Source organism: Macrotis lagotis, chromosome 7 (assembly GCF_037893015.1).
Source record: "Macrotis lagotis isolate mMagLag1 chromosome 7, bilby.v1.9.chrom.fasta, whole genome shotgun sequence".
Taxonomy (NCBI): domain Eukaryota; kingdom Metazoa; phylum Chordata; class Mammalia; order Peramelemorphia; family Peramelidae; genus Macrotis; species Macrotis lagotis.
The window spans coordinates 202,143,393-202,159,252 of NC_133664.1; the positions used below are offsets into that span (position 1 = coordinate 202,143,393).

Sequence of the window (15,860 nt, forward strand, 5' to 3'; positions counted from 1 at the left end):
GATTCTAATTTATCTAGTACTCCATGCTGCTTCTCAATGGTTCATGCCTTTTCATTCAAACCTCTTGACTAACTTGCCAATTCCTTGAGGTTAGGAACCATGTTGAAATACTTTGCATCTCTCAGTACAGTTAATGTAGTGTTGAATACATTCTAGACTCTCCTCCAGGAAAGAATCAGCTTCATCATCATAATTACATAGTGTTCAGTTTTATTTTATTGTTGGGGTTTTTTCCCCACTAGCATCTTTGTCTTAATTGTGTCTGTTGTTTTCCTGGTTCTGATTATTATAGTATTGAATACATTCTAGACTATTCTCCAGGGAAGAGTCAGCTTCATCATTATAATTACACATATTCCACTTTATTTTATTGTTGGTTTTTGTCATTAATAATATTGTCTTAATTGTGTCTATTATTTTCCTGATTTGCTTATTTCATGCTGTATCAGTCCCTCATAGTTGTCATTTCTCAATAATATTCTATAATAGCCATATATGACATTTCCCCCAATTGATGGGTACCTATTTTGTTTCCAGTTCTTTGACACCACCAAAACTGTATGAATGAACATTTAGTATTTGGGGGACATTTTCTTTCTCTTGGAATTCCTTGGGTTATGCCTGGATCAACACTGATAACTGGGATGACTGTATATTCTATATACCATATGTAGAACTCTCTTATCTATACCCTCTCATTTAGTGAGTTCATCATCTTCTATAGGGTTAATTATCATCTCCATAAAGATGTCCCTCTCCTGAGCTCTAGGATCATATCTGCCTATTAAACATTTTGATCTGGATATCCCATGGAGACTGTCTCAGAGAGAGACCAAATCAGTCCCTCTTCTGAAGTTTCCTATTTCTTTCAAAGGCATCTCCATCTTGAAATCACCCTTCACTCCTCAGTTTCATCCTTCATTTGAGTCAGTTGCCAAGTTTTACCAACTCTGCCTCCATTACACATCTCTCATTCATCTTTTTCCTTTCACTTATATTACCACAACCCTTGTTGAGGTCCTCATTGCCTTTTGCCCTGCTATTGAAGTAGCCACTTAATTGAGTTCTTTGCCTCAAACCATTCTGCTCCTCAATCCATCCATCACACAGCTTTTTCCAATATCATTGTGATCAAATATCAAATCTTCAATATAGTATTTAAAACCCTAAACAATCTTGTTTCAATCTATCTTTTAGAGTTATTTGATATTATGCTTCTTTACAGGCTTTATAGTTCACCCTGTCTACCAGATCTTCTTACCATTCTTCATAAATGACAAAATCTCCTGTCTCAATAATGTTGTATCACCTCTTAGAATCCCTGGTTTCTTTCAAAACCCAGGCCAAGCATCACCTTCACAGCTTCCCCCTCAAAATTATCTTCAATTTATTTTATACATAATTGAATGTGTTTATGTTCTCTTCCCCCCAATAGAATATAAACTCCTTGAAGGCAGGAACTATTTTGCTTTGCATTTGTTTCTCCATCACCCAACATAATAAATCCATAGATTTGGAAGTAGAACTTAAAGTCCATGGACTCTTTCACTTTCCTGCCTCATTTTATAGATGAGAAAACTGAGTCCCATAGATAGATTTTTGATTCCAGAGTCTTTCCATTGTACTGCATTTGCCTCTGGGTACTTTATCAAGTTCTTGCTGATTTATCAATAGGGACATTTTAGCAACTTTTTAAAAAGTTATTTATTTATTTATTTATTTATTTTGAATTTTACACTTTTTTCCCCTAATCTTGCTTCCCTCCCCCCACCCTGCACAGAAAACAGTCTTTTAGTCTTTGCATTGTTTCCATGGTATACAATGATCTAAGTTGAATGTGATGAGAGAGAAATCATCTTTAAGGAAGAAAAATAAAGTATAAGAGATAGAAAAATTATATAAATTACTGTCTATGGTACTTTTTAGGAGGATATAATTTCATTCTTCATCTCTTTTAACAATATCTATTTTTGCAGATGCTTTGTCTGAGATAAGGATTGCTACCCCTGCTTTTTTTCACTTCAGCTGAAGCAAAATCTATTTTGCTCCAACCTTTTACCTTTACTCTATATGTATCTCTTTGCTTCAAATGAATTTCTTGTAAGCAGCATATTGTAGGATTCTGTTTTTTAATCCCCTCTGCTATTCACTTACATTTTAAGGGAGAGTTCATCTCATTCACATTCCAAGTTATAATTACTAACTCTTTATTGCCCTCCATGCTATCTTCGCTCTGTTTGTATTTTTCCCCTTTTTTCACTCTATCCATATTCCCCAATACTTTTTTTCTAAATACCTCCACCTTCAGTGTGTTTGTTCTCTTATATCTAAACCTTCTCCCCTTTCTTTCCCCTTTACCTCTGCCTCTTCTTCCTTCCCTTCCTTCTGTTGGTTCCCCTTTTCCTCCTCCCTCCCCCATTCCCCTTTTAATACTTGAAAGGTAAGATAAATTTCTTAACTTAACTGAGTGTATGTATGTTAACTTTAAGCCAAATCTGATGAGAGTAAGATTCAGGCAGTTCTCACCTCCTCCCTTCTTCCCCTATTGCAATAGGTCCTTTATACCTCTTAATGTAATAAGATTTACCCCCATTCAATCTCCTCCATCCTCCTGTCTCTTTACTGTCCCCCTTTTTAAGGAAGTATTTTTAAATCATTCTATCTGAATCACATAAAAGTCATGAGTGTCCATTACTTCTGGCTAAGTATATTCTCTCTAACAGAATTATAATTCTCAAGACTTATTAGAGTCTTTCTCCCAGATAGGGATATAGCCAGTTTCATCTTATTGGATAGCTATTTTTTTCTTTACCCCTTTTTTTTATGTTTTCATGTGTCTCTTCAGTCTCTTGTTTGAAGTCCAAATTTTATATTAAGCTCTGGTCTTTTCATCAGGAAAAGATGGAAGTCACCTATTTCATTAAATGTCCATCTTTTCCCCTGTAAGAGAAGACTCAGTTTTGCTGGATAATTAATTCTTGTCTGCATTCCAAGCTCCCTTTCTTTTTGGAATATTGCATTCCAGGCCCTTCAATCCCTTAATGTTGATGCAGCCAGGTCCTGTGTAATCCTTACTGTGGCTCCTTGGTATCTAAATTGTTTCTTTCTGGCTGCTTGTAGGATTTTCTCTTCTATCTGATAGTTCTGGAATTTGGCCACAACATTCCTTGGTGTTTTCATTTTAGGATCTCTTTATGGAGGGGATCAATGTATTCTTTCAATAACTATTTTGCCCTCTGGCTCCATGATGTCAGGAAAATTTTCCATCACTAAATCCTGTAATAGTAAGTCTTTTTCCCCCTTCAATATTTTCAGGGAGACCAATAATTCTTAAGTTGCCCCTCCTACTTCTATTCTCTAAGTCAATAGTTTTGCCGATGAGCTATTTTACATTTCCTTCTATTTTTTTGATTTTTTTGGTTTTGTCTAACAGATTTTTATGGTCTCATGAAGTCATTGGGTTTCCACAGACTCCATTCTTTTTTTGGGGGAAAGAATTTTCTTCATTTACCTTTTGCAACTCCTTTTCCAATTGGTCAATTCTATTTTTGAAAGAGTTTTCCATTTGACCAATTGAGGTTTTGAGAGAATTATTTTCTTTTTGCATTTGTCCAATTGTATTTTTCCAAAGATTTGTTTTCTTGTTGCAAGATGCTAATCTTCTCTTGGGTTTCTTTCCCCAAATTTTCAAATTGATTTTTTTTTAGGTTTTTGCTAGGCAATGGGGTTAAGTGGTTTGCCCAAGGCCACACAGCTAGGTAATTATTAAGTGTCTGAGATCAGATTTGAATCCAGGTACTCCTGACTCCAGGGCTAGTGCTTTATCCACTGCACCACCTAGCTGCCCCTCCAATTGATTTTTAAACTCCTTCCTGATTTCTTCAAGAAACATTTCTGTGCTGGAGATCAAATCATATTCTCCTCAGAGGTTCTAGATCTCTTTGAGTTAGGGTCTTTACCTTCTAGGAATTTTTCTGTGGACCCCCCCTTTCAATGACCTTTCTTTATTTTCCTAAGATCTTGTGTTGGGGGAGGGGCTGGTTCACAGAATTTTGGTGTTGGAATCCCTAGAGACTTTATTCACTGAGTTTAATAACTCCATGTGGGCCAGCCAGTAGGGGGGGTGTTAGAGGCTTTGCACAATTGCTTTAGTAACTCCATGTGGGCCAGCCAGTAGGGGGTGCTGGTTACTTTCTCTGGAGTGTCTGTGACCTTGATTTGAGGTCCTCTCCCTTGGCCTGGAGTGACTGGGTGGGACTACTGGATACTTTTATCCTTGAACAATGTGGGCTATGCCCTATGGCAAGGTAACTTTTTAAATGTAATTTCAAATTGTATTCCATAATGACTAAACCAGTTTACAGCTCTACCAACAGAGGATTTTTATTTTATTCTATAGTTTATATTTTATCCTAGAAATAATTGAGAACTGACATAATTTATTGAATAGATCATTCACTTTAGGAAGCCTACTTTGTCAGCTGAATAGAGGATGGATTGTAATGGGGAGACACTTAAGGCAGGGAGACTACCAAGAAGTAATTGCAAAAATCTAGATATAAGGTAAAGGGGCCCTACACCAGAGAGTTGACAGTGTTAGAGGAGAAAAGGGGGAGATACAGAGGAGAGAAGAGGCATATTTAAGAAATGTTAAGAAGGTGGAGTTAACAGGACTTGGGAAGTTATGAGTCTGTATGACTGGGAAGGCAGTGGTATCCTCTGCAGTAATAGGGTCATTAGGAAGAAGGTGTTAACTGAATTTTTATTGAACCAGTCTCTAACCTGGGTAGACCAGAGAAGACCAGAGACCAGAGAGCCAGTAATCAAGTAGCAGTTTAATTAATTAATTAATTAATAGGTAAGGAACCTATTTACAAATGATGAGATTTTTCCTGATTGGAGTTCCACCTTGCAGTTGTTGGAGCAGATGTTATAAACAATACCATCATAAGTGGAAAAGGTGGGAAAGTGAATCATAGAATAATCAGTTTGGGGACTTGAGTGATCTTCCCAAAAGAAGCCCACCATACAGGACATTTCAACAATTACAGCATCTATGGCCATCCAAATAGGACAACACAGGGGTCCTTGAGTTCTGTGAGAATGTCTAAATTGATTCTATAGTCTTGAAGGTACATATTGTTTTCGCTTGGATATGATACAGATTACACCAAATCGCTTTTCTAACACAGGCAAAAGAATTCAAGACTTGTCAGAATTAAAACAAATTATTCTAACTGTTGAGTCTGCTTGTGAAAAGGATCTGTAGAAACTAAATCATTATTGTTATCATCAAATTCATTACACATATCATATTTTTTAGGGTTTTTTTTCAAGGCAATGGGGTTAAGTGGCTTACCCAAGGCCACACAACCAGGTAATTATTAAGTGCCTGAGGCCGGACTTGAACTCAAGTACTCCTGACTTTCTATCCACAGCCACCTAGCTGCCCTACACATATCATATTAATAAATATAAAAATCATAATTCTCTTGACAAGGGAAGGTTTCATGATGAGAGATGATGATGAGTTCAGGTTGGATATGTTGCGATTAAGATGTTTAGAGGATATCTAGTTCTACAGCATTTCAGTAGGCAGTTGGAGATCTGAGAATGGGTAAATACATCTGAGAATCATCTACACTGAGATGATAATTGAATCCTTTCCACACTTGAAGCAATGAAGTCATGATAATAGTAGGCTTCCATTTGATCTACAAAGGAGATACTGTAATATGTAATTTATCCACCAGATGGTGATGTACTACAGCCACCATCCCAGTGGTCCTATCAATATTGTCAAAATACCTGAATAGATAGAGCCTTGCTAAAATAAAAGACTGTAATATTCAAATTGACCACTGGAGGACATTTCCATAGTCTTGTTCCCACTGCAGCAAAGGAACCAGGCAGTTCTAAATGTTAACCTAGGAATTGATAAAAAATAAAATATGAAAGATCCATGACTTGCTATCTCTTCATTCTTCCACTTCTGGAATTTTTTCTTTGTCATAACCAGCCATATTCATTAGATTTAGAGAAAGTGTCTTGTGATTACTAAGAGAAAAATGGAAAAGAAAAAAATAAGAATCTTCATTCACCCACGAAGTCTTCTTGTCTTCTACAACTCTGTATAATTGCCTTCAGGTTATGGGAAATAGCTTCTGAAGGGGAGGGCAAGAGGAAGAGTATATCCTGGACCCTTATCTTAGATATTAGAGTTTGTACAGGAAAGCAGAGTCAGCGAGAGAACAAAGGTCTCTTTTCCTGTCCCTGCTCATCTTTTCTCCACACTCCATCATAGGCAATAGCCCCGGCATTCTAGAATTATTCTCAACAGTAAGAATATCCACATAGTAGATTAGCAGCTTATATCTTAGGTTTTGGTTCTCTCCCTCAATCCTTATCATTGTAGGTAGAGAGATTCAAGTTGGGCTGATGAAAAACCTAAGAAATCTGATTCCCCAAACTTTCTATGACTTGCTCACATGCCAACCTCTTGCTGATTGTAGGGTCTCTCTGTTCCTTGTGCCAAAAGTCAAGGGGAAAAGGGAAAAGGCAGACCTATACATCCTCCCAATATAACTCACCAGATTCCTTCATCCAGGGTTATGTTTACAAATGTTTAACAATCAGTTTTTTGAGGAAGGAGGGGCAGGGAATATATGAATGACACATTTTTAAGTTCAATTTACATTACTAACCTTTTCTCCATCATTTTCTCAACTTTGGACAACATCAATCATGCCCTGTTTTGTAGTATTTGGCAGCAGAATTTTCAAACTGAAAATGCAATAATCTCACTCAAACTTATTTAAGTTGACTCCAACAAATCCCTGGATACACTTAATGTTAGGTAACTGGCATTTAACTTTTGCAGAGTGTTTTGTGACTGCAAAATCTGGCAAAATAGAGATGATTCTATCTCTTTATTTTTCTGTAGGATTTTTGGAATCTCTGGATGATTTTTATATTCTCAGCAGTGGTTTGGTCATGCTGCAGACCACTAACACCGTGTATAACTATACCCTGCTAAAACAGGTGGTGCCAGAATCGCTTTTGGCCTGGCAAAGAGTCCGTATTGCCAACATGATGGCTGATGGTGGCAAGAGGTGGGCCAATATCTTTTCAAAATATAATTCTGGTAAGTAAATTTGTAAATGACCCCAGTCAAATAAGACCATTTTTCTTTGGTATCAAAATGTACACATATCTTTTGTTTCTGAATAGCCAAGAATGGCAGGACTAAGGCACTCTTCCATGTTCTCTCCCATCTCAGGTACTTATAACAACCAGTACATGATACTTGATCTGAAAAAAGTGAAGTTAAATGACAGTCTTGCCAATGAGACACTCTTCATTGTGGAGCAAATCCCCACACTCGTGGAATACTCAGACCAAACTGATGTTCTCAGAAAAGGTATGTACTTGGCAGAGGTCTGCTATTATTAGTCAGACTGGAAAAAATTAGAGCTCTCATAAACTGAGACCTGAACTGCATCTTTACAATTTGAAATCGAAACCTTGTAATGTCATTTATCATTTCTCTCACCTCTCTAAGATTAACCTGGCCTCTGATATCACTGGGTAAAATACTTAAAACCTCATTGGTTTTTAGTTTTCCCACAGAGGAAACAAGTAATGCTCAGAGGAATTATGGCATAAGTATCTAAATTTGAGAAGTGAAAGCTTTATAGAATACATGGATTGAAAAATTATTCCTTAGTCTTCTCCTGCTATAAGCCCTATTTTGCCAATATTTATCCTAGTCCCATTACTTTCTTTTATTCTTCTCATCACTGATCAGTGAACCTCCCTGACTAACCCTTGTTACCACCTTCCTTGTTCCCATCCCATGGTGTCCCACTCAACACCTGCTCATCCCTTCCACTATGGTTTCTGGATCTAGATTTAGTCTTTAATTAGCAAATATCTATGTTTAGTCTATAATTAGACTACATTAAACTATATTTATGATGAATCTATATTTAGTCTTTAATTAGCAAACTTCCTTTCATTTTAGACCTCTTCCTATCATTAACCTTTTATCTTTTGGCATTTACTGAAACCTGACTCCCCTTGGAAGACACTGCATTCCTGGCCATTCTTTCAAATTGTACCTTTTTTCCCCCCCATATACCTTTTAACCCTTCCTTAATAGGTGACTTAGAATACTCCTAGCTCCTTACTGCCACTTCCAGACTCTTCCTCTACTGCCATCACTTAGTAATTTTTCCTCCTTTAATCTTTATTCCAAATTTATCATCCAATTCAATAGCTATTATCTATTTGCCAGCCTCCAAGTTATTCTTCCCTTTCATAAATTAAGGACCTGTTCATAGCATCACTTCCCATCCCAACTCAACAGATCAGGGCCAGTTCGTTTCCTTTTCTATCAGTTTTGGAAACATAATTGGGTTTGAATCCCACTAACAAACATAATTTGAGTTTAGGAAAATTTTAATACTCTAAAGAATTAGAGTTATGCTATTTTTTGTGACCATACCATTGGATAATCTCTTTTTTGACGCATTGGCATCTCAATTTCCTCAGTTGGGTATCCAAAGCCATCTATCTTTTGGGGTATACTAGATAGAAAATATTATTGTAGCGTAAGAATGAGGCCCCAGAGTATTTTCTAGTCTGTAAATTGCTTTAAGATATTTGGTTAAACTAAAAGAAAATTAATCTAATAATCTTAATTCCTGAGAATTGAAGATTAAATGAATTCTAGAAAAGATGACATACTATGAATATATAATAATACAAATGCTATCAGACATAATTAATGTGTAGATTTATTCCTTTAACTTGTTTTCTTTGTAACAAAGATATCTTCTGTGGGGGTGTAATTATTAAGAAATGACAGTGATATTTTAAAAATAAAAAGTATCGGGCAGCTAGGTAGCACAGGGCAGCTAGGTGGCACAGAGTGGCTAGGTGACGCAGTAGATAGAGCACCAGCCCTGGAGTCAGGAGTACTTGAGTTCAAATCCAGCCTCAGACACTTAATAATTACCTAGCTGTGTGGCCTTGGACAATCCACTTAACCCCACTGCCTTGCACAAATAAATAAAAAATTAAATAAATAAATAAATAAATGAATGAATAAATAGATAAATGAATAATAAACAAACAAATGAATGAACTAATTAATTAAATGAATTCAATGAATGAATGAATGAATGAATAAATAAATAAATAAATAATTAAAAGTATCCAACAAAACTTTAAAAAAGATATTTGGTTAAAAAAAAAATACATGGCTTCCAGTGCTTTATCTTTTAAGTAGACTCAGAGATATATTCTCTTGGGGACTTCCCTCAAAGAATAGCCTCTGTAGGTGCTATTTTCCCAGGTTGCACATTTTGTGTCCCAGTTTAATTTCATTGTAACTATTATCAAAATGCATTACAACAAATAACTCTTTTTCTTTCTTTCCTTTTTTCCTTTTTCCCTATTTTCCATTGCAATTCCCCTTCTATTCAGGATATTGGCCATCCTATAACATTCCTTTTCATAAGAGGGCTTACAATTTGAGTGGCTACCCAATGATGGTTCAGAAATTTGGCTTGGAATATTCTTACGACCTAGCTCCAAGAGCCAAAATCTTCCGCCGGGACCAGGGAAAAGTGATCGACATAGAATCCATGAAGAAGATCATGCGGTCTAACAGTATGTAATGACTTTCTCTTAAGATCATATTTTTAAATGCTTTCATTTAAAATGTGAACCATGAGAACTATACTTAAATTATATTCTCATTATGAAGACTCTGTGAGAAAATATTTCATCCAGAGTACAGGTAGTATAGTATCGAATCCATCCTAAACAAGTGAAATTTCATTCTCTTTTAAAGGAGAGCAGAAGTTTCAGTTGTAAGTTTTGAAAACATAATTTTTAAAGGTATTTAAACTAAAAAAAATGTATCCTTACAACAAGAAAAAAATCTGTAAGGCACATTCACTTTCCCAAGAAAACAAATGAATTTACAAAAATCAAATTTTTTTCCAGTTTTTTTATTCATCTCTCTGCAAGCATTTGATTTTACTGATCACATTCTATTCCTAGAAACTGTCTTCTCTCTGGTTTTTTCCTATATTCTTGGTTTCATGAACAACATGTCTTCTAACTGTGGGTATTCCCTAAGAATCTGATCTGAGCCCTCTTCTTTCTCTACCCTCATATAGATGATATTAGAGCTCATTGAGGCCATATGATATTAAAGATCATTGAGGCCAACAAATGAGGAAACTGAGAAAGCAGGGTTGCTTTCATAGCTAGTATCTGAGGTAAGATATGAACAAGGTGTTCCTCACTGAAAGTCCAACATATCCCTCATTCTTGGTTACCTCAACAACACATATATCTGTTTATTTAATTATGCAGAAAACTCCTAGAGCTATTTATTCAGACCTAGTCTCTCAAGAGCCTCAGTCCCAAGTCACTCTCTCCTGAATATCTTAAAACTGATGTATTATGAATCCTTCAAAGTTAAGAAAGCCCAAATAGCACTTTATTTTTCTCTGTCCAAATTTGAACTTCTGAACTTATTTATTTCTGTTGATAGCAATACCAACCTTTCAAATCACCCAAGTTCACAATCACATTTACTCCTACAACTTAGTGTGCATTCATAATGTCTGTTTCCTCCTATGATTGGTGCAAATTAATGCACATGTTGATGTTCCCTCAAATACACACTTCCTAATTCATCAATCCTTCCAACTTCCATGTTTCCCCTCTGCTCTACCTCATTTATATACTGGAAGAATCATTTTTTTATGGGTTGGGACTAACTTAAGCAGGTCCAGTAATTCAACTTGGGGATTATAAAGAAACCAAACATTTGTAGATCATTCAACATTTACCAGAAAGAAATTTATTTGACAATAATATGGAAAGGAAATTAACAAAGATACAGCACTGTTTCAGGTAGAAGCATCTTTTTTTTGCCTTCATCTGGAAATACATATGGTAAAATAAGTATATTGAGTCAAATAGATGGTATAAGTGATTAAATTTATTTATAGAGGCAAAGGATTGCTTATTCTTTAATTCTTTGAACAAAATGGCTAAGACATCATATTTGTTTTCAAAACAAGAATATATTTCAAGAAAAGATATGTTCTTCTCAGGTGCTTTTCTAATTTCTCTGGTCTCTTTCTTTTGAAATGAACCCAAAAAGTTCACTGTGGATAATAGTTCCTCTCTTTTCTTGCCTTCTCAATTCCCTTTTTCTGTTTTCTTAGATTATAAGAAGGATCCCTACAGTAATGGAGATCCTTGTAGCACCATCTGCTGCCGAGGGGATCTGAGCTCCAAAGGACCTGCCCCAGCAGGTTGTTATGATGCAAAGGTAAAGTGCCTCAGGAGAAATGTTCATTTTTCTGATGCTAGCAACACTTGGATTTGAGTGCAGTGCCCACCTGGCTCATTGTAGATTGTTCATAAACGTTTATTCCTTACTTCTCCTTCTTTCATGTAGTAGTAAGGCTCTGATTACTCCATAATACAAAAATCAAATATGTCTCTGGGAAAACAGATCCACTAAAACCACCTTTTTTGTACCTAGCACTTCACTTGTAAAACATTTACTCCTTGGGTCCTTACAACCATCCTCGAAGGTGGGTGTTATTACTATGTCATTTCATAGATGAGGAAACTAAGACAAAGGTTATAAGACTGCCCCAAGGTCACACAGATAGCAAATGCCTGTGACTAGATTTGAAGAGAGGTCTTCCTGATTCCAGTTCCAGTGTTCTACCCACTGGATCATTTAGATGTTTTCTGAAAAATTAAAAATATTTTTAGATTGAACTGCCCCAGGTTAAATCACTCCTTTAATTTCTTCTGATTCCCTCCCACTTTTCTCTAACTCTGATTTTGTGGTGGTTCAATTGATCAATCGTGCCTGACTCTTCATGACCCCCATGGACCATAATACCCCAGGTTCTTCTGTCCACCTCTGTCTTCCAAAGTCTGTCCAAGATCATGTTCATTACTCCCATATCTCTATCTATTTCATCCTCTACCATCCCCTTCTTTTGTCTTCACTCTTCCTACTTCAGGGTCTTTTCCAGTGAGTCCTGTCTTATTATGTGACCAGAGCTTCAGGATTTGTCTTTCCAGTGAGTAGTCTGAATTAATATCTTTTAATATTATCTGTTCAAGGGGTAGCTAGGTGGCATAGGGGATAAAGCACTGGCCTTGGATTCAGGAGCACCTGGGTTCAAATCCGATCTCAGACACTTAATAATTACCTAGCTGTGTGGCCTTGGGCAAGCCACTTAACCCCATTTGCCTTGCAAAAACCTAAATAATAATAATAATAAAATATTATCTGTCCAAGGAACTTCTTTAACCCAGAGTAATTCCATTCTGAGTCACAAAATGTTGGTCTTTATATGTATTCCCACTTTCATTTTCTTTTTGATACAGTGTTAAATTACTAACTTTCTTTTTGGTTTCACATTGCTTATACTTTTTGTAAAATTTCTCAAATTTATTCTGGAATCTTTACTCTTGATTGATTAGAAGTGAAATTTTCGGGTTTGCAGGACAGTCTCTCTTTTTACCATAGAAACCACTTGTTCCAAGTTGGTTTATTATTTAAAAACCTGCAGCTGCAGGTTTTTTGTTTCTTATTAATGCCTTCTAGGTGAATTTGCTTTTAACTTATAGCAATTTAATTGTGTCTAATCAATCAGATTAGCCTTCTAGGATCATGCCAGGCAAGCTCTTCCTCCCCACTCCCCAAAATGAAGTATTACTTTGTTTCTTAAGGATTCACATTTGCTTTAGCCTTCAGGTACTTTCCTTCCATATGGTAGCTAGGTGGTACAGTTAATAGAATGGTGACCCAAGAGTCAGGAGGACTTCAGTTCAAATTTGACCTCAGATACTCACCTTGTCCAGGTAAGTCACTGGACTCTTATTTTCCTCAGTTTCCCCATGTGTGAAAAGAGCTGGAGAAGAAAATGGCAAACTACTCCAGTAGCTTTGCCAAGAAAACCCAAATGAGATCACAGAGAGTCTGACATGACTGAAATAATAATAATGTTTATCCTTCATTCTCAAAGAAGACCAAGATATCAGGGAGGTGATGCCATGATAAACACATAAATTGGATTTGAGTGAGGGGGTGCTGTGCAAAGTCATCAGCCTCAGTTTCTCTTCCAAAGCCATCTGGGTCCATTGGACAGATATGAATCAGGATGACTAGAGATGGCCCTGAATGTAAGGCAGTCAGGGTGAAGTGACTTGCCCAAGGTCACACAGTCAGTCAAGTGTATAAAGCTGAATTCAAACTCCCATCCTCCTGACTCCAAGACTAGCGCTCTATCCACTGCACCACCTAGCTTCCCCACAATTCTGTTTTCTAAGAATTAAGCTTCTTTTTCCAAGTTGAAGAGGAAAAGAAACAGTGAAAAGGACAGTATTTCCCCCTGCCCCTGACCTCATTTTTGTAGCCACTACAAAGGGGGAAAAAAAACTTTAAAAACTACCTTTCATTTCTGCTAAGGCTGATGCCTTTTTACTGAAAAAAAAATAGACTTAAATAATAAAATACATATTTTGTTGCTAGCAACCATTAACTCCAACAATCAAAAATCTATTGATTACACTGGATCTGTATGTATATGCATATATATGTCTGTATAAAATTCACTGCCCCACCAGTTGTCTCTATGTAGAACATGTCAGCAGCTACAAATATGGACTTAAATAGAAGCATACATAAATTCTTTTTAGACTGACAGAATTGACCTTCTCCTAAACTGTCAGATTCCATGAACCAAACAGAGTGATCAAGAACACAAACCACTATAGGTGTGTAAGTATATATGTTTATATGGAGAGAGAGAGAAAAAACATTGTTCAATTGTTTTCAGTTGTGTCTGATTCTTCATGACCTTATTTGGTATTTTTGTGGCAAAATAATTATTTCCTTCTCCAGCTCATTTTACAGATGAGGAAACTGAGGCAGACAGGGTTAAGTGACTTGCCCAAGGTCTCACAGCTGAGAAAGTGTCTGTGAGATTTGAACTCACAAGGAAAACTTCCTTACTCCAGGTCTGGAACTTTATCCCCAGCAACAATTAAGTTATATATATATATATATATATATATATATATATATATATATATATATATGTATATGTATATATATATGTATATATATGTATATGTATATATACATACATACATACATACATGTACAGGTGTGTAGGCATGTGTGTATATATGTATACATATAGGTATATATATGTGTATTTGTAGACTCCAGGCCCAGCATTCTACATGATGGTGCCACCCAGTGGTTACTATGCATAACCATCATGTACAGACAGATTTCCTCATCACATTAAAACCTCTGGTTGTCTTTTCTTACTAGCCATACTTCATGTGTATTTTGTACTTTCTATATAATATCTTAAGTCATAGGTTTTATTGCTGTTTTCTTTCTTAGACTGGATCTCCTGTGAATTTTTGGACATCTGTTGCTATTCTTCCTGTGTTGTGTCTGCATTGTATTTTGTTTAGGTTGGTGGATATACATCTAGGCATTGATTTCTCCTTCCCCTTCCTTTTGAGATTAGAAATGAAGACTTGCATCCATGTTGTTTAGCATTTTTCCAAATGATTTTTACAAATATTCCTATTTTTTTCCTTGTAGGTAGCAGATGTGTTTTTAGCATCCCAGTTCACAGCCTATGCCATCAGTGGTCCCACAGTAGATGATGGCCTTCCTGTCTTCCAATGGAAACAATTCAACCAGACTGTCCATGAGGGCCTTCCAGAAGCCTACAACTTTGATTTTGTCACCATGAAACCTCTTCTTAAACTTTGTGAACTTCACAAAGACAAAAAGAAAAGGAGAGGAAAGCAGGTCAGAAGGAGGAAGAGAAGGAACTAAAGGGTTTTTTTAAAAATATATATATATATTTTTTTCATATCCTTACAAATAAACAAGTGTGTTTTCACTTTCATTGCTCATTGCTTTCATAATTAGTAGCCTGGTTTGACTGGACTGGAAGATTGCCCATCAGAAACAACAGGTGAAGATCAGATTGGGAAGCATCCACAATGTCTAAGTGTTATGAGAAGATGGTTGATGAGAGCCCAGTCCTAAGAGCATGTGAAATACACTCTTGTAATTCACACACTACTCATGAGGAATTTGGAAAAACCTGCTTCTGAAAATGAACTATGGAAGGCCCTTTCAGAGCAGGTGACCATTACTTGTCAATAACTTGTCAAGAATTCAAGGTATACCTATAGGCTTGGACAGAGGAGCTATCACTACTCTGGAGCCCAGAGGGGCAAAACTTGTAGTGACAGAGAAAGAAACCTTCCATTAGACCTTCTTGTCTACCTGGCAGCTACCTGTTTATGAATAGATGTTGCCACTATTTCTGTTGTGTTCCTTCTTTCCCAATTTCAAGCAAACGAACATAAGAAATAGACCTAATGAGATCAAAAGATCAGAGAAACCTTCCAACAATCAGAGTCAATATCACCAGTAGTCATGCATAGTAGGGCACCAACTTTGTTGAAGATCTACTTTGATTCAGCCCACTGTTTAGTACGACTTTAGGTGAGGTATAAAGATATTTGCAGGGGACAGCTAGGTAGCTCAGTGGATAGAGCACCAGCCCTGGAGTCAGGAGTACCTGAGTTCAAATATGACCTCAGACACTTAATTACCTAGCTGTGTGGCCTTCGGCAAGCCACTCAACCCCATTTGCTTTGCAAAATTCTAAAAAACAAAAAAAAAATCCCAAAGATATTTGCAAAGAGTTGTTTTGGAAAGGCCAGTGATATAAAGGATAAATAGAAACCAGAAGAGACCATGC

General features: G+C 36.5%; 1 protein-coding gene across 1 annotated transcript in view; it reads left to right on the top strand.

Moving 5' to 3' along the window:
* The window catches only part of PLBD1 (phospholipase B domain containing 1), an 82,559-nt gene extending 67,566 nt beyond the window's left edge, over positions 1 to 14,993 (top strand). The window contains exons 7-11 of the mRNA XM_074194539.1: positions 6,944 to 7,144; positions 7,280 to 7,420; positions 9,490 to 9,675; positions 11,253 to 11,359; positions 14,681 to 14,993. Of these exons, the coding sequence (XP_074050640.1) occupies positions 6,944 to 7,144; positions 7,280 to 7,420; positions 9,490 to 9,675; positions 11,253 to 11,359; positions 14,681 to 14,920 (875 nt within the window). The 3' untranslated portion in view covers positions 14,921 to 14,993. The remainder of the gene's footprint in view (positions 1 to 6,943; positions 7,145 to 7,279; positions 7,421 to 9,489; positions 9,676 to 11,252; positions 11,360 to 14,680) is intronic.
* Positions 14,994 to 15,860: the final 867 nt, after the last annotated feature.